This window comes from Cinclus cinclus, chromosome 2 (assembly GCF_963662255.1).
Source record: "Cinclus cinclus chromosome 2, bCinCin1.1, whole genome shotgun sequence".
NCBI lineage: Eukaryota > Metazoa > Chordata > Aves > Passeriformes > Cinclidae > Cinclus > Cinclus cinclus.
The window spans coordinates 93,562,390-93,583,912 of NC_085047.1; the positions used below are offsets into that span (position 1 = coordinate 93,562,390).

The following is a 21,523-nucleotide window of genomic DNA, read 5'->3' on the forward strand; positions in this document are numbered from 1 at the left end:
TTTGGGTTTTTTGGGGGTGGGAGGAATGGGGCTGTCCCTGAAAACAGCTATGGAGGCTGTGAGTGAGAAGCCCTGAATTAATTGTTTCCCCTCAGATCAGGGATATAAAGCAGGTCAAAAGTAAATTTTGACAAAACAATGAAAAAAGCAAATGCTACAAAGTTGTGTTACAGGAAAATAAAAGAAGCTTAAAGAAAATTAAATCTACTGAATTTGAATATCTGCTTCTCACCCATAAAGCTTTTAACCATGAAAATAAGAAATGTGGAAGTTGCATCTGGAGAGAACAGTCTTCTCAAAGAACTATACTGAAACAGTTGTCAACGTCAATACTGTAAATGATGATTTTGGAAAAAAAACACTGAAAAGAGTTTAAAAATAAAATTGCATTCTAAATACCATTCAGTCTCCTGTGGGAGTATAGAGAGCTAAGGTCCTTTATAAGCAGACAAGATAACATATTCAAGTCATTATATTTCTGTTAACTCAGTGTAGGGAGATGTTCCAAGGAGTTTAAAAAATACAGTATGAATCAAAAGCCTCCAACAGCACAGGGCAAAAACCCCTCTATCTCTTTCTGCAATATTCATCCCTCAGTGTCTTACAGTGCTTTTTAAAAGGTTTTACATCCACCTTCTTGCTATTTCCATCCTAGGTTACAATCCAACATCACGGAACTTGCTGAGATAATTCTTCTGTTTGGTTAATTTTCTAGAGAACATAATTTAAATATACTTACTGGTCTTCCTCGCTGTCCTCTTGGACCAATAGGTCCTTGGATACCCAGAGTACCTGGAGGTCCCTTTAAATAAAAAAATCCACCAACAATTAAAAAATGTTGTTCTGATATTAGTTACTGTTGACACTTTATCACATCCACTGTAAAACTACTTACTGGAAAACCGATGAACCCTGAATCCCCAGGATCTCCCTAAAAAAATCCAAAACAAAACCAAAGAAGTAAAATATGCAATAAATCCTGCATACAAAATCAAATAAAATCCTTTTATCGCTCATTATTTTTTTCCTCATTCAAACAACTAATTATAGCTTGCAATGCTACTTCGAACCCTTCCATACAGATGCATTCCGTAGAGATGTTGAGATAACTGAATGTGGGCCACACAGATTTCATACTTTATAGATATGGTTTAGATGCATGCAGTACAGTAGCAGGGTACAAAGTTGGCTAGTGAAGTTAGAGATTCAAACTACAAGGCTGAACTATACAACAGACCACAATGAGTTTTTTTGTTGAAAAATCCTATCTAACCAGTGGCTTAATTAGGGCTATAACCCTAGCTGAAATGTCCAAGCTCATTTTTGTGAGCTGCATGGGAATTACTGAATCATTTTGATTCTCTTCTGAGTCACTAAAAGCATTTGGAACATACTGTCTTCAGTGACCACATATTTTAACTTCAGTACATGCTGAAATGTTTTTGGAAATTAGATCCAAAAATGTTCTAACCCAAGGACCTTTCAACACACATAAATAATGTATTATTCAGACCAAACACCTTCAATCATTTTGAGTAGCATCTCAACTACCCAGCTAATTTGGGTTTAGTTAACAGAATAATTTGTGGAACAAAGTATTTTCTGAAATGAATACAGGTGTCAGTATCCATCTTTGGCCACAATATAGTTGAGCATTTCTTAAACATTACTTAATCACTCCTGACTACTAACAGTGCAAATCTGAAGATTTTCTAAAAGGAAAAGAAGTTTCCATTAAAAATACAGGCAACTTACAAATATGTCAATAGAAATGCCCATTTTGGCACTTACTGCTGGCACAAAATACACACAAAAAATGTCAGCATATCCCTTCTGTCTGAGTATAGCTCAGCTGTAGCTTTGAAATCAGCCATGATTTATTACATACATAATCCCTTATCTCCTTCTTATACCTTCAAATTATGCAAAATTATATATATGAGAAAAAGATGCAAGTGTCTACAAAAAAGTTTTAAGGATTAGACACAACAAAAACAGCCATTGAAATACTTGGGGTTTACTAAATAACTAAATAAAATACTTTACTCTAAGTCAATCAAACACTTGCATGAAAATTTTACAGGAAAGGTGCCAATAGTAACCAGAATCATTCAATGGACAAACCTATGGCAGAGAAAGGATTTTGCCATGCATGATACAAAGGTTGTCATTGAATAAACAGGAAATACTTGACCTACATCATCTACAGTGCCTTTGCAATCCACCTATAGGTTGACAATCCCTGGAAATAACCGAGTTCAGATTTTTTCCATAGGACATCATATAAACTTCGCTGCGACCAGAGAGAGCAGAAGCTGCTTTTCAAAGCCTACACAGAATCAAAGTGGGCCTCATGGGATGTGCCCATAGGAGTGTAAGAGAAACTTACTCTCCATTATGTGTCTGAAAAACCATACTAGGCAAGAATAACTGGGAGTTACAGATATACCCTGTATCGGCTGATGATCTCCGGCGCCACTATGTACGGCTCTCCCTTCTGGCCCTTGGGCCCCTGGACTCCCTGGAGGTGACCAGAAGAAACAAAACACAGTGTCAGCTCTAACACCATCTATGTTAACATGCAAACAGCTAAGAGTGAAATGAAAAATATTTGTTGGTGTTTTTGTAAGTGTACATAAACATAATGCAGTTTAGAGGTAGAGGCTATGCCTAGCTTTGGAAATGTATGGTTTAGGGAAAAAAGTGTAAACCCTTACAGTACATAAAAAAATTAATTTCTAAATTTTGAGGAGAAACCCCCCATTACCAGGGAGTGGTATTATGGGGTAGCACCTCCTAGCTAGAACTGATGCTGCACTTCCAGGGCTGACATGTGCCCATGTAAATCCAGGAGCCCCCACTGCTCACCTCAGCATGTTCCTGTGTATCTCACCATGAAAAGCCAATACTCTGGCCATGGGGCAGGGAGGAAAAGGATACTTTCATCAGTAGTTTTGAGTTTAATATTATTTTATTGCTGTTGATTCAAGCTGTACAGGTTTTTTTTTTCCTACAGTAATGTCTCTGCAAGACCTTTGTGTCAGGTATAGCTTTGAGCAGACCTTCTATCCCTGGCTGCAATGCAATGACTAAACACAGTGCAGTGTGCCCATGACGAGTCTGCACAAGTGCTCTGTTGAGCCAGAAAGTTCCACATTCCCTTCATTAAGAGATGTCCCATTAACCCAATCCACGTGTGAATGAATTGTCGGAGAACACTCCAACAATGTTCTTAGCTTCAGATTCTCACTTACTGCCAGCTACTTACAATGCTACCAGGGAAACCAGAGACTCCAGGAATTCCCAAGTCACCAGGGTCACCTGCTGTCCCATTACAGCCATCGTGACCTGGCTTCCCCCTTGGTCCTGGCTGGCCTGGATGACCCTGTTGAGGAAAAAGAAAAGTGTTTATCTATCCATCTGTTTCTAGTTTTCCTTTTCCTGTAGTCATGAAGTATTTAGACGTTCTCACATTAAGCCCAAGGCTTGGATCCATGGGAAACTAGGATTTTCAAAGACAGAAACAGACAGTGCCTTTTTTTAATATAGCTGCAGCTTGAACCAGATGCCCCAGACAGCATGAAAAAATGAGTAGTGAAGGACCTCTCAGAAAGGGTAAGAAAGCTATGTTCAATGCAGGCTCTGTTATGCAGCGAACTAAGCCATAGGAGGCTGCTGTGCAGGGATCCACCAAGAACTGGGATTGTTAAGCATTTCAGTGCTTCACACTGGAAGAGTGGGAAGAAATGTTCCTCACTGAGTTTGAACAGCTTCCAAGCCAGGAAAAAAAGTCAAAGATGCTGTCAGAGCTAGATTGAGTGTCATGATGAGCCTGTGAATATGGAAGAAAACAGCAGGGCTCAAAGGCAGCGAGCTGGAGGGCACTCCAAGATTTTGACACAGAGCCTCTGAAAAGCTACTCCTGTCTCAAACTGTATTTTCAGTGCTGTTCCTACATTCACCTTAACTGCTGGTGCTTCTGGTTTGCACTGAGGCTGGTGAGAAGCCTGTTCTAATGTTCATTTGAGCAGCTCTTTTTGTTCCAGTGGGCTCAGTCACAAAAAATCAGAAACTAACATAAAACATTTCTCCCCTCTCTTTTATCTACAGTAAGAGTTTTCTCTTTGCTTTTGCTCCATTGCTTAGAAAAAACAGAAGAATACCCATGTCCTTACTCAGCTCTGCCAAATCCTGGCACTCCTTATCCCAGAAGAGACTCAGTCTTGCCAACATTCTCTCTTGGATCCTAGCCCCACATTCTAGCACTGTGCCATTGTGGTTTGTTCAGGCATCTATCTACCTGCTGTCCCATGGTCAGTGGAAAAACTGGCTGGAAAATGTAAGGGTGCTTGAAGGGCAGGGAACCTTGAAGAGAGGACACAATGAAAATGCAGGTTCAAGTTCTGTCTGAAGGTATTTATCTCTCACAATGCAATGTGCAGAGGTCAGGGAGCCAGGGCTGAAAAAGAAAACATGCCCAGGTAAAAGAAGCAGTCCAGCTATAGCATCACTGGGCTTGACAGGGGAGCAATTTACTCTGCTTCCCAGGATGTTACAGTGCTTAGAAAGAAACTCAGCACGATGTAGCAAGATGAACAAGATCCTTGGCTCAGGAGTGCTAATAGAAATGGCAAATATGGTCTTATTTTTTTCCTTAAAGAGTGAGAAAGAGGGCGACAAGGAAGACTGTGAGAGAGAAATCCCTGAAACTTGATAGGAAAGTCTTCTGGAAACAAAAGAGGGTGAAAGCAGAGTGGATGTGGATGCGTGGGCTGCAAAGCAGGGCCCCGGTGTCAGGGAGCACTACAAAGGAAACCCAAGCCTGGGAACTCTGTCCAGGGATTCCAGTGACTCAGATTTCTTTGTTATTTTATGACACAAGATGTAAAGAAGTGTAGGCTGGGAAAATACTGTGCTGTGAACTTTACCCAGTTTTCCTCTTTGAGTGTTTCAGCTTCATAGACCTGGTCAATTTGTTCAAAGATTTACACTGTTTAGTGCTCAGTAAGATTTTAAAGACAATCTCAAGTGTGCCATATGAGCTATAAGGCAAATTAACCATAGCTAGTATTCTTAAAATCACTGGTTGTTATATGAGCTTTGGAAATCAGAAATAATTAGGAATGTCCAGCTTGTGTCCTTTGCTCACCAGCTTAAGGGTTCTGAAGCACTTATGTCACAGGTCTTTCCTAAAAAAGAACATACTTAGCTGAGTAACCTCCAGAGACACAGGAAGTTTCTATCCTTTTCTACCCCTTTTACAAGGGGATTTCTCCATAGGACAAGGCAAATAACCCTTGATTATCTGAAGGAATGAGAGGGAGCACAGATTCTGCTCTTTTGTTATGTATCTGCAGTCCCACTCACTTCAGCAGACATCCTTAGCTGAAAAGTGTCTACGTGGCTGACGCAGAATTTAACCCAGACATTTTAATTAAAGTACAAAGGCTTCAAGCTAGCCTGAAATATTTGCATTTGGTGATTTCTTAAAGATGAAGTAACCCGTTACTTACAGGAATGCCATCTGCCCCAGGGAATCCAGTGACTCCTCTTTGTCCCTAGAGTGAAACAGCACAATTAAAATGATGTTTTACCAGCAGTTTGCTTATTAGCTAAAATAATTGATATTCAAAAGTTACCACTTCTCCTTTGGGTCCAGTTATTCCTGGGTATCCTCTTTCACCTTTGTGACCTTTGGGACCTTGCACTCCCGGGATCCCCATCAATCCTGGTGGTCCAGTGAATCCCTGTGATCCAAGGAGTCCTGGCTGGCCCTGATTAAAACAATAAAACAGCATTTACATAGGAGCAGTTGTGATGCATGAAGCTGGATACATTATCACTGCTGCAACGGAGTCAATCTCTCGAAGAAAAAATAAACACAGGATTTCTTTCCATCCCAGTAGGCCAGGCTCTTTGACAAAAGTCATCTGAAACACCACACAGAGAAACTTCAGCAGCAGGGACTATATTGCACATGTGGTCTCAAAATTAACACATGGATATTAGCATTCAAATCAATATTCACTACTTCAGTATTCATGGCTACTCTACGAACAAACTGTTTTCTTTGGAATGAGGTTTCTCAAGAGTGATTCTCCTACAGTGTATGATGCCCAAACAAGTAAAATATGCTTAACTGTGAAATTTGGTTATTGGCCATATTTATTAAAAGTGATGTCTGATATTTAATGGCAGGAATTTCTGCCTCTTCAGTGGCAATATTTCTATTGAGCAGTGGAGCCTGAAAATGTTGGGACATGCATGGATCCACACAGGTTGAAGAGCTGCACACAGGGCTCCCTGGTCATTCTCCCTTCCAGCACTGGTTCGGCTCTTCACACCACTTCAACCATTGTTTAAAAATAATCCCTGTTGGCTGCCAACATCACAAGGCTCAAAAGGGGAAAAAACAATTTTGAAATGACAAAGTGGTGGTTTAAGTAATGGATTGTGACAGTATGTCTGAGATCTGTGAACTGAGGTATTTGAATATCGTTCCAGACGTAGCATCACTAAAGGCACACATGTTTTACATGTACTCACTGCACTGATGACATTAATAGTACATTGCTGCAATCTTTTCTGGAGAAATGTGTTTTAAATCAGGCAAAGCACCATTTACCAAGGCATTCAAATTAAGTCAAATCTAATGCAAGTTGTTTTTAAAATGCAATTAGATTTTTTATGCAGACCAGGCTGGAACAGCACCAGTATCTCACAGAGGAGGAGAACTACAGCAAACCATGAACAAACGCATATATATTTATACCAACAAGCTGATTAAAAAATACAATTTTTTTCAGTATAAAATACTTACAGTCTTGCCCATGTCTTCAGAGAGAGAGCTAGAAGGTGAATGCAATTCCTGTTCAAGAGTTCTACTTCATTAATGCCATTGAGGTGGAAAGAGGGCAGTGTGGGGACTTGAAAAAAAGAAACCTGAAGATAGCCTAATTTCTTTGGATCAGGATGTTGTACCAAAGATATCAAACAATGCCTTACTGATATTAGGCAAAAATTTATTTTAGTCTCATGGGCCCATTTGTGATATACTTAAAAAAAATCATAGTCAAATGTAAAATGTAAAATAAACATTTATCTGTGCTATAGCTGTCTTCATATCACATACCCCAAACCAATGCTATTACTGAAACACAGCTTACTTGTAGCTTCAAAAACAAATCAATTTTCCAAACTGCTTCCATGCAAAATGGTTGTCACAACACTTGGGGTAGATTACATATTTTAAATCTTAGTCTATCACATCATGAGTCCATATTGAGAAGCTGACATAGCCAAACAAAGTACAGAACTGAGTGCAAGTCCCTAATTTTGGAAGAAGACTAGGAATGAGCCAGTATGAAGGCTGAATTACAGGGAGTAATGTCCCCGGGACAAGCCACCAGGTATGCATGTGTAGTATGGATGTTTTGCTCTACTGCTATGACCGATTTGACAAGACTGATGGTTTAGGAGCAGTGCAAAAGGACAACCCGAATTTAAGTGTTTGAGCTGTCAGTGTGAAACCAAACCTGACTTTATACAGCATCCCCCCCTTTTAAACCAGGTCTGCTCATGTGAATTAGTAGGTGCTAAGAGGCCAATGTCTTTTCAGATTAACAAACTGAGAAGAAACGAAGATCACACGAATACATCTAAAACATAAAAAAACTCATGTTGGAAGGAGGCATATGCATCTGAACAAGCAGCTGCTCATTTCCTTATGCCAGGCACCGCTGGCTACTACAAATGCATCTACCTCCAACAGCAGCAGTTTTTAGTTTCTTCAAAATGTAGCGAATCTCTAAAATTTGTTCTGTGGAGGTGCAGAACGCAGTAGCCACATTTTCTGAGTTGCCTGACTCAAATGGAAAGATGCCAATTAAAAGCTCTAAAATAATGACTTAAATCTGAAGCTGAATTTTTCAGTGTGGGTTCCAAGATCAGGAAAAAGAAAACATTTTTATGCTACACTTTTTCCACTTTTTTTACCTATTATGGCTCAAAAATTAAGCATATAAGAATTCACAAAATTCATATGAGCACTCCCCATGAAACTGCCTTTTTACGGAAATAGACAATTCATTCATTTAAAAAATGGAGCAAGTAATTTTTTTTGTTTGGGTTCTTTTGGTAGAGCATTATAAAGTCTCATGCAAATATTAATCAAATATATTAAATATTTCAATTTTACTATAAAACCCTAAAATGTTATTCAATGCTTAAGGTAGTTTGTTCTTCCTTATGTACTCAAATCTAGAAAGGTACCTTTAAAAAGGTTCAAAAAGGATGGAAACATATCCATTAAAGAATACAGAAAAATGATTAAAATTCATTTGTAGAGATTTGAGTTGGCTCCAGTTGCATTTAATTTCTGAAAATAAATGTTTCAGTTGCTTCTGCAAAGAAAGGAATACATGGGTTCTGTGCACTGAAAATGCCACTTCATTTTTGGAGTACCTGAAAGCCAGAATAAATCATCTAAATTCCAAAAGCCACTCATCCTCCTGAGATAAGCAAACCATCTCTTTAGTGCCCCTCTACACTCCTTTACAGGGAAGCTGTCTGGAGGTAAAACACATATAAAGCTTTTCATTGCAGCTGCTGACAAAAGGCTGGTTATGCTCAGAATTTTCAAATCTGTGCCTGGCTTTCTATAGGGACCATGCAGAGCTGTACAGTTCGAAGGTGGTATTTCATGGAACACAGTTACCTCTCTAACTCCTACATCAGATACCACTCTCCCACTTCCAGTCCCATTTTCCTGTCTGGTGTGGAGGAAGAAATAAACAAAGAATGGAAAACAAGGAAGAGGACTGGGCATCAGCACCCCTTCTCCACACTCTCCTGGTAGTTATCTGGTCTTTTGTTTGTTGAGGAATATGGGTTATTTTTTCTAAAGACAAGAGAACAGATCCTCATGAGACTAGTTTAACACAAAGCTAGAGTCAGAGCTAGGGAAATACTTAATATCATGACAATGTTTGTGCAATTCTTCAGCCAATTAGTACCTTGGCTTGTTAACTGAATTAACTTTGTTAACCTTCGTTAACTCAGACATGTCAGCTTTAACTCTACTTTCTTTATCTTAGATCTTTTGTTGGACAAGTATGTCCCCTTTTCATTAGCAAGTGACCTAAGAACATTCTCTCTTTGGCAAAGGTCACCGAGGAGATTTAAGCAAAGACAATCAGTTTGAAACATTCAGTTAAACAAAGCATGACTCCATTCTTAGTCCCAAATACCCCTGTGTGACACATGCCATGCATGGTACTACTCTGCCTGCTCCTGGAGGGTCAGAAGTCCTAGAAAATTCTCCAAAGCTGTAAAATTGTGCTTGACTTAAAATTTCCATTTCTTATTAAAAAAAAAAAAGAAAAGAAAAAAATAAGCAAGCCAATGGGAACATATCACCCATGTTATATTTTAGAAAACTCATTAAGTACTTTCTCTTGTACATGCTCTGGCTCACAGTGCCCCTCCCATTTCACTAGGGTGAACTGGACCTCTTCCCTAATCCAAAACATGGCACCATTACCCCATGTCACCCACCACAGGCCAGTGCTAAGAGGCTCACTGAAGTGTGTGTGGAATGCCATGGCCAGCACCCCTGAGAGAACGCATAAAAAGAAAAGGAAAAAGAGGGCTGATGGAATATCCTTAAGATTAACAAGAAGTTATCTTACTCTTTTTATATAAAACTTCCACAGCAGTTTAATTGAATTACAAAGCTCTCAGTGTCAGGATATACGCCTAAATAGGCAGTCCCTGCTACCCTCTTCCTGCAACTTCAGCTGACTGGAAGAGGTCTCACAAAATTATTGTGGCCAGCTCAGACACTGTCCAAAAACTATTTACAGAGAGGAGCAAAGGTTGAAAATTAGAAAGCCTGGAGGAAATCTCCCCACAAAATATTTGCCATGTTCTATATACATTGTCACTTGTCCAGCAACATGCATGAAAGAAAATGCTGCCAAGGTTGTGACTGAATTCAGTAACTCAATTTTGCAATTAAGTACCAGCGGACGTAAGAAGAGCCTGATCAGACTTTTAAATTTGTACTCAATGTTCATGTTTTGCAGCTTGAACTTTAATTTCCAGTTCTTTCATGATCAGTCAGATGAAAGAAATGTCATGCTGCAATACCTTCTTCCTTCTAATTTACTGTTAAATTTACAGTGTGGAAACAAAATTGACGGAGGAGGGTGTGCCAATTTTGAGAGCAACCAAATGTTTGATGTGCTATATAAAGAGTGATGCAATAAATGACAGTACCCAATCCAAAGTTTTTAAAACACAGGAATTAAGAATTGCTGAGAAATTCACCTACCAGGGTGGAGACACAAAGATAGGAGAAAACTGTTCATTTGCAATGAAGGGGAGACAGAATCAGATTTTCTACAGAGCTTCCCAGCCACTGAGCCCATTTCTCCATGTCCTATTACAGATAGCCATTTTGCAATTGCTTCTGGTACATGGAATGTGATGATTCAGTATTCCCCACATGGAAACAAGCCTTGTAGACCATCAGTGGACAAAAGGAAAGGAGGTTAATTCCCTGACATTTTAAAAAAGGTCACTTGTGAAAGGACAAATTAATTTCCCGAGGGAAGGGTAATCTGACCCTAACAGAAAAACTGGAGCTGGGATTTTTTTGTACGAGCTCTTAGTCTGGAATGGTCCCTGTAAGAACAGATGGGGAAAGGACGTGACAGCAAGGACCTCAGTGCACTCAGTGAGATCAGAAAGCGGAACAGACAGCAACTCAATAGGGAATAAAATAATTTATAAGGAAAATGAGCAACTTTTGAGCTGATTAAAGTGCTAACCCAGGAAAATACATACCCCCAGGCACACAAGAAAGAAACTGAAAAGTTTTAGAATGTATTGATGGCAAAATGTGGAAAACTGTGTGTAAATGTAGGGAATTTGTGATTCTTTCAGATGGTTTCAATGGATGTAGTACACTAAAGCAGTCACTGACCACAAATAAAAAATGTATGATCTTAGTGCTCCCACCACCCCCAGAAATATAAACTACAAGGAAGAACCTCAAGAACCCTGCTGCAGCACAGAGAGTTGGATTAGGATGGGCATATCACCTGGCATTTCTGTTGGAGCATAAATCCAGGAGGTTATCTAGGAGTTTATGATTAAATGTATTAAAGGGGAATATGTAGGGGAGGGGTTTGGGGTTCAGCTCCATGAAGCGTACACTTTGTCACCTATGGGGTTGCACCACTTTGGGCTAAGAGGCAGAGAAAAGAAGACCACATGGAGCACCTGCTGTCATGTTATGGTTTGACTCAGCAGCTGCTTCTGGTGGCACTGGGCTGCTCAGGACAGACAGCCCTCCAGAGAACTTCAGACACTGATGAGTATAACACCTACCACGACAGAAAAAAAGGGAACATTTCTGTACTTTCCATCATTATGTTGTACATTGAGAATGTAATTTGAAGGCTCCATCTACCTCAGCAACTCAAGAGCTTTGTTTAAGCAAGAATTAAATGCTTTTGTAACTCCACCTAGGAAGAATAGATCAAAACGATCCACGGAAGGGTAGGAAATACAAACACACAGGGCAAAACACAACCAATGCCAGCCACTGGAGAAAAAGATCATCTGAGAGAAAAAATCCTGAAGTCTGTGAAGGCTTGGTTGTTAAACATGTTAGCATGTTACTATATTTCAATGTCTTCAGGACTGCAGTAATGACTATTTTCTAAAAGACAGATGCCTTGCAAGTTTTCAGTGAGCATTGGGAAGCTCCTCACTAGATGGCACCAGTCATTGCAGACGCACGCAGCCACCACCACTGCAGGTGCAGGACTCCAGACCACGGTACAACCTTCAGGAAATCTGATAAGGAGTTCAGATAGGGTCAAACTGTCCTTGAGAGAGGTCTGAGGCAACAAAAGCAGAAGGTTTCTGCCAAAATGTCTGTAAGTGAGATAGCTGAGGAAGTGCAAATGAAATGGGATTAAATGCATCATGCAACTGAGCAGCATGGCTACCTGAAGGTGTTCTGTCATTCAACCTACATTTTGTGTAGTAGGAAAACTTGGTCTTCCATGAGAAATGAGAAAAATTATTACCTTACTTTTTCATTGTATTACTAAATTTACATTTACTGTCACAGGCTTGAAAATTCTCAAATTTATCTTCTGAATCTTTATTTTTAGTGTACAGCTGGCATTAATTTCTGCCACCACACTGATACCAAAAGGGGAGTTTTAGTCTGGTATTTTGGACATTTGGTAACAACATGGTTTCCATGTGCCACGGTACCAGGAGGAGATGGAACTTCTGTTGTCTAACCAGAATACTGATGAGCAAATCAAACAAACCTTTCTCTTGCGCCTTAAGCTGTGTAATATTCAGTTTTCAGTTCTTAAACACAGAGGAGCACTGAAAGAGTTGGCAGGCTTTAACAAAATAGTACATAACTAACAGTTTTTTCTACTTTTATTTTTCTGTTTTGCTACTGTAAAGGAGGTTATTTAGCTGAGTTTCACATTCCAGCTCTTATTCTCAGAAAAGATTTTCCTTCTTCTTTGTTAAGCTTTTTTTATGTTTAACAAAAGTAAACAAAAAATTATAAAATTAATAAAAAATAATGAAAAAATGAAACTATTTCAGCCTAGTGGCATGGTAACAATCTGCTTGTTCTTTTAACTTCATTGTCTGGACATATGACATTTTCTCTCAGGACAGTGGTGACCAAATGACATTAACATTAATTCCAGAGCAGTGATTCAGCTTGCAGAAGGGTGGATTTTTTTTTTTCCATTAAGGAAGGAATACACTTTAGATCTTAATTAAAAGAAAAAACAAAAACAAAAACAAAAAGAACTATGAAAGCATTCACTTTACCAGAAGCCACATCCCTTTTCTGTACTTAGTAATGAAATAATTTTGTACTGTTTTCTGTTCCCACGGTTTGATCTAATTTGTGATCTTCCAGAAAGCTGCTATGTCACCCAAGAAGATAAAACACGTGCAAAAGTAAATATATACTGGAATGTAGGTCAAGAACTCAAAAGAACCAGTTAACAGTTTCTTCATGTCACAAAATACACAGGAGTAAATGTCAGAAATGCTTTCTGTGCTTTGCAGTGCTTCTGTAGTAGGAACAATACCAGGACCACAGCAATGGTCTCTCAAAGAAAAGCATCAGAAAGGGCAAGTCTAGACAAAACCACAACAGAATTTCCATACTAAACCTTCAAAAAGTTATTGCATAGAGGAAAGAAGAAGGGGAAGGTGGACAAGTTGTGGGAGAGAAACGTTGGGCAGAGGCAAAGGGTGGTTTTGTTTGCAGACTTAGTGGTATCTCTGAAAGTACAAAGCAGAATCTCTGCTTAAGTATGGCTAAACAGACAAACTAGGAAATCTAGGATCAGAATTAAGACATATATTAGCAAATATATCTCTCTAGTAAGCATGCTTTACTGACTTATATGAGAAGACTTGGAATGACTTGAAAGGCACTGAATTTTTTTAAGTATTCTATTTATAGAACAGATGTAGACATTTACCTACATGCAGTGCATTCATCAAAGGCTCCCATCAGGTGCAGGTGATCTCATGGCATGATATCCTAATGCTGATATTCAAACTAAGTCAAACAAATGCACCTGAATGTGCCCATTTTTCTTAAGTGTCTATAAAAGGAGTCCAGGTCTCTAGCTCAAAAGCTGATCTCACGTTATAGCTGTCTAAACTGTGCAAGAAGGAAATACCCCAAAATATCGAGCCCTAAAATTGTAGATTTAGCAGTTAGAATTAAGACTGAAATAAAAATCATGCTGCATGAAAAGGGGGCTGAAATAAATGCAATACATTTACTTAACCTGGCAAGCAATACATGGCAGAAACGTTTCTACTGGCAGTCCAAAACAGTAATGTTTTCTTGGAAGTTAGAAATATTTCAGCATTAAAGAGTAATCAGATGATAATGGTGCATGCTCAAAAGCATATCCATTTATTCCATGTTAACCTGAGAGCAGAAGTGCAATTAACACAGCTACTCACTTTATATTGGTTAAACTGAGACTACCAAGCTAACACAACTATAAAACCAGAAAAAATCCTACTGCAAGGACATGTAAATATTGTCCCTTTGACTATGAGTTAAATTCTCTTTTTGAGAAAGAGGTTTAAATAAAGTTAAATTTGGAGATGTCAATTTTGAACGAACTTGAATGAACTTGAATGAGCTAATGATGTTTTACAGAACACTAAAATGACATTGATTTATACTTGTCAAATGTTCATTACTATATAATTAATTGGACAAGGTTAGTTTGATAGCCAACTGAAAATTCACCAGAGAGGAAAATCACCTTGCCAAATATGCTTTTATAACCAGACAATTATCCCATTGATGGGTGTGGACAAGGAGCAGGAGGAAGCAGGGAACTCCCAGTTACTCTGTGACATTTGCTGTATCATGCTCATGTAAAGGAGCAGACTTTGGTCATGATGCCTATTAAATATGTAATTAAGCACTTGGAGGACAGCAAATGCCTTTTATGTTTTTAGCACAATGAGTATATTATAGAACAAAATTCTGTTAATTCCAAAATAATTCAACATGGGTTTTTACAGGATAAATAAACTTCCAGGGCACCATAGACTGCAGTGCAATCTTCCTACTCTGCTAGTATCTGCATCAGTTTTTTTTTTTTAAAGTTCTTTTCATTCATTCCATTCATTTTATTACTGTCATAATATTAAGATCAACTGCTTTTTGGGACCTTTTAAAAGCACACTTCACATATATTGCCAAAAACTTGGATAATACAGTCGGCTGGATAGCTGTAATGTTGCTGCTTGGCTAACTGGGCTTCTCAAGGCAAGACAACAACCAGCACCTGCTTGAGTTAGAACATTCAGTCATAGACACAAGAGCCAATCTGCCAGTGCAATTGCCTTCAAATGGCTTTCAGTGGTGTGTGGGAGTGTTCTCAAGATCCTAAAATTCAGGAAGTTCAACACAGATGTTTTCTGTCAGTAGGCGTTGGAAGCACCAATAGTAACATCTGTTCACTTTTCATATTTGTGAGAACATTTTCTTTTTCAGTCCAAAAACCATTCACTGCAGAAATTTCCAAATTGTGCAACTGGCCAAAATGTTAAGCTCATTAGGCTCCATGAGTTTAAGAGTACGTGAAAATTAAAACCCCTGCAGGAGTTCAGCCTATTGTATGCCAATTTTTCCATTCTGTGTTCTTCTGTTTAAACAAAAGCGCAACTATTTTTGTGGTGGGAACAGCTATCAAAACTGACTTGATCATGCAAATAGAAGTTACTACTGGCTGCTTTAACTACAGAAAGAATTTAATTCTCTTACAGAGGCTGTGACTTTTTAGTAATTTGTGTACTGGGATACCCTCTCCACATGGGAGCCCAGAACACATGTTCTAGCAGCATGTACAAGGGACTCGGTACAGACCTTCGCACTCCGGTCATGGGAATTTACAGTTTGGGACAGTCTCTGAGTTCCCAACAAGGCCAGATGATTGGCTCTGAACCACCAGGAAGGATGGCGGGCTTTAAGGCAGATGTGTGCAGCAATATGAAGAGTCATTGTTGATACAGAATCAGAGACATCTTTTTTTTCTCCCAACCCTTCTAGACAGATGAGTCTCAAGAGCAGCGGGGTGCTGTGATATCATCTGAATGGAGTTTGTACAGTCGTTTCCTCTATGTGATTTCCCAACCTTGATGTATCAATGAAAGCGGTCTAAAAATTTCAGTAACTGGGATGCTGTTGAAACCTGCTGTTGAGTCAGCTTACACTGAAGCTAAATCAACCCTTATGCCTTCCATTATATGTGGCTTGTTAACATCACAAATATTCTAATGCAATCACTTTGATGGTTGATAAGCTGGGCCTGCCTTCATGTTGGGTTTGTCTCCAGAATCAACAAATAGTCTAAACAATCTGTAATCTATGAGAAGTCTTCAGTTAGTAAATAGAAATACTGAAAATTATCAGCGGTTGTCTTTATATCATGTAGTTATGTTCCCTGCACAGATTCACAATAAGTTTTTACAAGTTGGCAGTACTAGATCAAGCTGAATGATCATCTAGAGAAGCTAAATTATTTGAGGAATGTATTATGGCAACTGATTACTTGGAGAATTCTCAGTGATTCTGTGAAGTCTTTTTTATTTTTTTTTTCTTTGAAATCAGGCAGAAGGAGAGTAAAAATATTTTCCTTTGAATCACTAAGGAAATAGCTCTGTATCATCTACCCGAAAAAAACAAATTTAACTTGCGATAACAGTCTTGGAGAGGGGCAAGGGTGGAATACAGACTTGAACAGGAAGGTTCTCCAGAACAATTACAAAATATCTAGTTTGTCTGGTAGACTCAGTTTGAGGCAGCACTAATGGGGGCCAGGAGTCCCCACACATCTTCTGCAGATTTCAAATCTCATCACTTATGGGAAAGGATGTTCTGGAGATCATCAGCAGCAGACAGTTCCGCAGCTGTTCAAGGAGAAAGCCTATTTATCATTTCAAATGTTGATTGCAAAAGCTACTGGAAATTTTAAAGCCATTTATTGCAGGCAATATGGGCTATGGAGCTTCTTTGGGAAGAGGATCGGGATAATAATCAAAGCAAACCACTTTGTTTGATCATCAAATCATAGAATGGTTTGGACTGGAAGAGGTCTTTAAAATCATCTTGTTCCAAACCTGTTACCAAGGGCTGGAACACCTATTACACCAGACTGCACAAAGCCCCATCCAACCTAACCTTGAACAGTTCTCATGGCTGCTCTCAATCTGGTCATCCCCCAGCCTGTATTGATTGGGCTACTCTGACCCTGATGCAGCACTTTGTTGAATTTCATGGGCTTTTCACACTGGATGGCATCCCTCCCCTCCAGCATGTTGACCACACCACACAGCTTGCTGTCATCAGGAAACTTGATGAAGGTGCACTTAGCCCCACTGTCCATGCAGCTGACAAAGATATCAAACAGCGCCGACCCCAAGAACACCCCCTGAGGAACATCACTCATCACAGATTTCCACTAGGACACTGAGCCAATGACTGCAACTCTATGTGTGTGTCCATCCAGCCAATTCCTTAGGCATCAAGTGGTCCACTTGTCAAATCCCTGTCTCCCCAGTTTAGAGACAAGGATCTTTCACTCCTTTTCATTCTGCAGATACTGAGGGAGTGAAGGCACTGCTACATTGTAATGAAGCTTTTACTTGAAGGACATGCCATTAGCTTGACAGGTTTTGGAGAAAATTTAGGTTGTTCTCTAACTGGTAGCAAATGCAGGTAATGTGGAGGAAAAGAGAAGCCCTCCAGACAAGGAGAAATAATAGAGGGAGCCTATCTGTTCTATCAGAACACCAGAGAGACTGCTAAACAACTTGCCATAACTACTCATCTGGGTCCCATCACTGCAGACTGGTTTTGGGCTTCAGCTTGAGGAAGGTATCCTCAGTATTTCAGATTCTGATTCTAGAGTGTCTCTAAGCTTCGTTAAATTAGTATCTTCTTGGCTAAAACACAGCCTGCTTACAGGATTAGCTGTGTGAAAGGAATCAGTGATGTGCAGTGACATGCTGTCTTTGTGAACTTACAATGTACGTGGAGAGATGTTTCCATCGGTCTCATGGGAGAGGCTGCATTTATCGACAGGAAAATTGAATTCCTGGTGATGAAAGGTCAGAATGGCACAGTTCACAGGTGAACCATGACCCCAAAGTTCTGCTAAGATGCCTCTCTTGATTTACCATATATGTTACAGGCAAGGATGAAAGGAAGTGAGAGATGAATGTGAAGCTTCCCCTCCTTTCCAAAACACTAATTAATGCTGGAACATCTGTACCCGAGATTTATAGGCCCTGGATCCTCCAGGTCCCTGAGAAGATGTCAACTACCACACAAAGTGTCAATCTTCTGTATTTTTCAGAGAGAATAACAAATGCAATTCTATTTATGTGGTTCCTTTAAATTTTTGGCCCTCACTCCTCCCTTTTTAAATGAAAAACCATTTTCAATTTTTCTGACTGTTTCTGCATCTGGGAGAACCTAAGGCTTTTATCTAGCTACTGAAAAGAGACAGTGATAACTTTCCTGTCCCAATTAATGCCTGTAACTTTTATTGCTTTTTTTTTCGTTCAAGAGATAAAAAACATTTGCTATATGAAAGCAAACAAACTGAGCAATAGTGTTTTGGAGGCTACAGTCCTCAGTCCAGACTGATGATGTGGATGGCTGAATGAGTTATGATGGCCTGGAGATTGGTAACCTCCAAATTATCTGGGTAATAAAAAAGACTAAATACTACCTGCTCTAGCTGACCCTGCTTGAGCACAGGCAGTTTGACTAGATGATCTTAGAGCCCCTTTCCAACCTCAACCACTCTTTGATTCAGTGAAATACGGCAATACTGACATTCCAAATCCTCTTGAAGACCTGCAATTTAGCTGTTTACCTATTCTATTGCTTAGATTTTTAGTCTGTAGAATTTTTCTGTCTGTGAACATATTGATCCTCTCTTTTGTTTGCTGTCTTCAGATCTCTGTGTATCTAACACAAGCCATAAAGCACTCTAGTTTCTTTAGAACAGATAAGGGGTGGGAGTCACTGACATGAGGTGGAATACTTTCTTACTGTAAAAAACACTGATAATTACTATGAAGTGTTTGGTAAAGTTAGCATTATTGATAAAAGCCAAGATGCAAGTTTATAGCTCTCTGCTTGTGGATAATTATAGCTGTGTGTTTGTTGCAGACATACTTATGCATGTGTGAGGTCTCCCATATCTTTAGAGTTTACATGGGTATTTACAAGAGAAAACAGCCTTCTGGCCCTGCAATGCTTTAATAACCTTACTAAAACCCTGCCAGACATATCACTCTACCAACTCTATTGATTTATACAGCTCTGAAGTAGACTGAAGAAGATTCTGCTGTTATTTGTTTCAACCACAGGAAGAAACCAACAAGCACTCCTAAGGATAAAAAGCAACCTACATTTTTATGAACACAGCCTGATACTTCCATTACATTTTGACACAAAAAAGAGGTTGCACTTAAAAGGAGAGATTTGAAGAAAGAGTCGGTGTAAGAAAAGATGACAGAGCTGTTCAGCTTCCTCTGAATATTTTTGACTTAGAGCCATATTTCTCTTCCTGCTCCCCCTGCCACCTCCAAACAAACAAGAAACACACAACAGATTTTCAACAGATACAGGAAAAAAAAACAACTCAAAAATTAAATTGTCTTAATAAGGCTGACAGAATTTTCATATTGTTAGTTTCTAGTAACAAGGACTGAAACAAGAGTCAATAAAAACTCATTTTTAATTGCTGGCTGTGGTAATGCAGCATTAACTCCATAAATATTAACCCAATGAAGAAAATCAGCAATTTGCCTATTTGCATATTCTTTTTGGTTTTCATGATTTTATCAATCTAATTCCTATACTTATCAGATACCTTTGGAAGATGAAACTAATTATATGAGAATATGGTTTAGTAACCCCATGGACATGATGCAGTTCAGGAAGAATTTTAATGAAGCATCATAGAGAAAGAATTTGAATTATTAATTATGATAGATTAGGGACAAAAAAGAAAACCAACTCTATTTCCTCTCAGCACTCAATAAAACTATTTTATTCTGAAGAGAAATATGATTTAATATGATTTTCCAGTTAATTATGATTATTTATAAAGGCCTGACAAGACACTGAACTATGAATGTCTTAGATTTTGAGTTACCAGAGAAATTTAAATGATTTTAAGTATTTTGTGAGAAGTAGTTATGAAATTTCTGCAGAAGCTCCTCCTTGACAGGACTTTTCCCAATAAATTCAATCACTAATATTGAGTAAATATGATAAAAAAGGTGAAATTAATTTACTTTGAATGTACAGCAGAAACATTGAGGAAAATAGCTGGAAATATAATCCCAGGCATAGCAAAATATAGGCTTAGATTGCTTTTCAGCTGTTTGACTAAGCAACATGCTACTTCATTCAATTAGTGTCTTAGAGAACTGATGACCTTGTTACCCAATTAAACGTTTAATCCTTGACAGCAGGAATCAGCAATGACTTGAGAGAACAGGACACAACAATCTCCATCACACTGAGAACACTGCTGCCCTAAACTTTCCTTCAGATATAAGAAACAGCTATTAATTGGTGTGTTTTTAAGGACTACAGCTTTCAACTTAGAAAGATTAATGACACTATCCTGACAATATGCAGGGTTTACTTGCCTCACTATAGATGAACAAGTTAGGAGCATTAAGAAACCAGAAGCTTTAGGAAAAAACCCAACAAACTGCTGCAAGAGATTTACCTTAATGTTTGCCTGGTTATTATGAGGTTATTATGCCTGATATTAAAGAGGTGGGATGACCATGCAAAACTACAGCCTTCTCATTCCTCAGTAAATGTGTGGAGATACTGATGAGGGCTTGAGGAGGGTCTGTACTGAGCTAAAGGGGTGTCACTCCTGCGTGCCCAACTGAACATGGGAAGCACCCATGGATGAGAACACCAACTCTCCAGTCAATGCCCAGCACCTCCTCACACTCAGCTCTCTGAAGCCCACAATGAGTTCCCTTCCAACTTTTTGCAGAAACAAATGTGGGTATCACAATTCCTGTCACACCTCAAGGGTCCCACAGGTCTCAGACAAGCCATTCTGAACTGAGGTGAATTTTGGCCAGTCTAGTATTTGCTAACTCTTAGTCTGCTTCAGCAGAAGCAATACTTCATGACAGAGATAAACAGAGACTTGGAAAAACATTTCAGAAGATAGTTTTTGTGCAGCTATTAACAACTTCAGAGAAGAATCGCAGAAGATATGTGTTGGGATAAAACATGCAGTGACAAAAATGTAAACACAAAAAGCCAGACTGTGACCTAATTTAAGCCTTGCTCAGCAACAGGCTAGCTAAAGCATACTTCCATGCTCATAATTAAAAAAAATCCTGAAATTTAAAACAACTGAAAGCACATGACAGTGGTACTTCTTGCACTGTTCCAAAGATGTGTAGTGAAAAAAAAAAATCAGTTAAATGTCTGAGATTAAATAGAAAGTATCCAATAATCCATTTAAAATGCTTTTACATTATTAATCACTTCTTATTCTAAACCTAATAGAGCACATATGTTTCAGTAAAAATGCACCAATATCCATTCCAGATTTAAAAAATGATGACACAACTGATCTCAAATTTTGGGAAATTAATTAAAAGCACTTTTGAAAAGTCTAGGTGTAATCAATGTGCCTTGTTGCAGATAAAATGGCAGAGATTGAAGCACAGTGCTCTAGGCAAACACAACACTCAGAGGGCACTTTGCAGGCCATTTTGAATGAGCACAAGAAAAAGAAATCTGAGAAATACTCCAGCATATCCTCACAGCAAAGTTGCCTATCAGCAGCTGACAGTTTGTGGGTACACAAGAAGCTACTGGCTGGAGTAACTGAGACTTGATAAATGGGAATTTCATGACCTTCAA

At 38.9% G+C, this 21,523-nt stretch overlaps 1 protein-coding gene across 1 annotated transcript in view; it reads right to left on the reverse strand.

Annotated features, from left to right (window-relative positions):
* The window catches only part of COL4A2 (collagen type IV alpha 2 chain), a 97,786-nt gene that overhangs the window by 42,409 nt on the left and 33,854 nt on the right, over positions 1-21,523 (reverse strand). Inside the window, exons 3-8 of the mRNA XM_062514962.1 lie at positions 5,640-5,774; positions 5,514-5,558; positions 3,269-3,385; positions 2,450-2,521; positions 896-931; positions 740-802 (exon numbers count right to left, since the gene is read on the reverse strand). Coding sequence (XP_062370946.1) covers positions 740-802; positions 896-931; positions 2,450-2,521; positions 3,269-3,385; positions 5,514-5,558; positions 5,640-5,774 — 468 coding nt within the window. The remainder of the gene's footprint in view (positions 1-739; positions 803-895; positions 932-2,449; positions 2,522-3,268; positions 3,386-5,513; positions 5,559-5,639; positions 5,775-21,523) is intronic.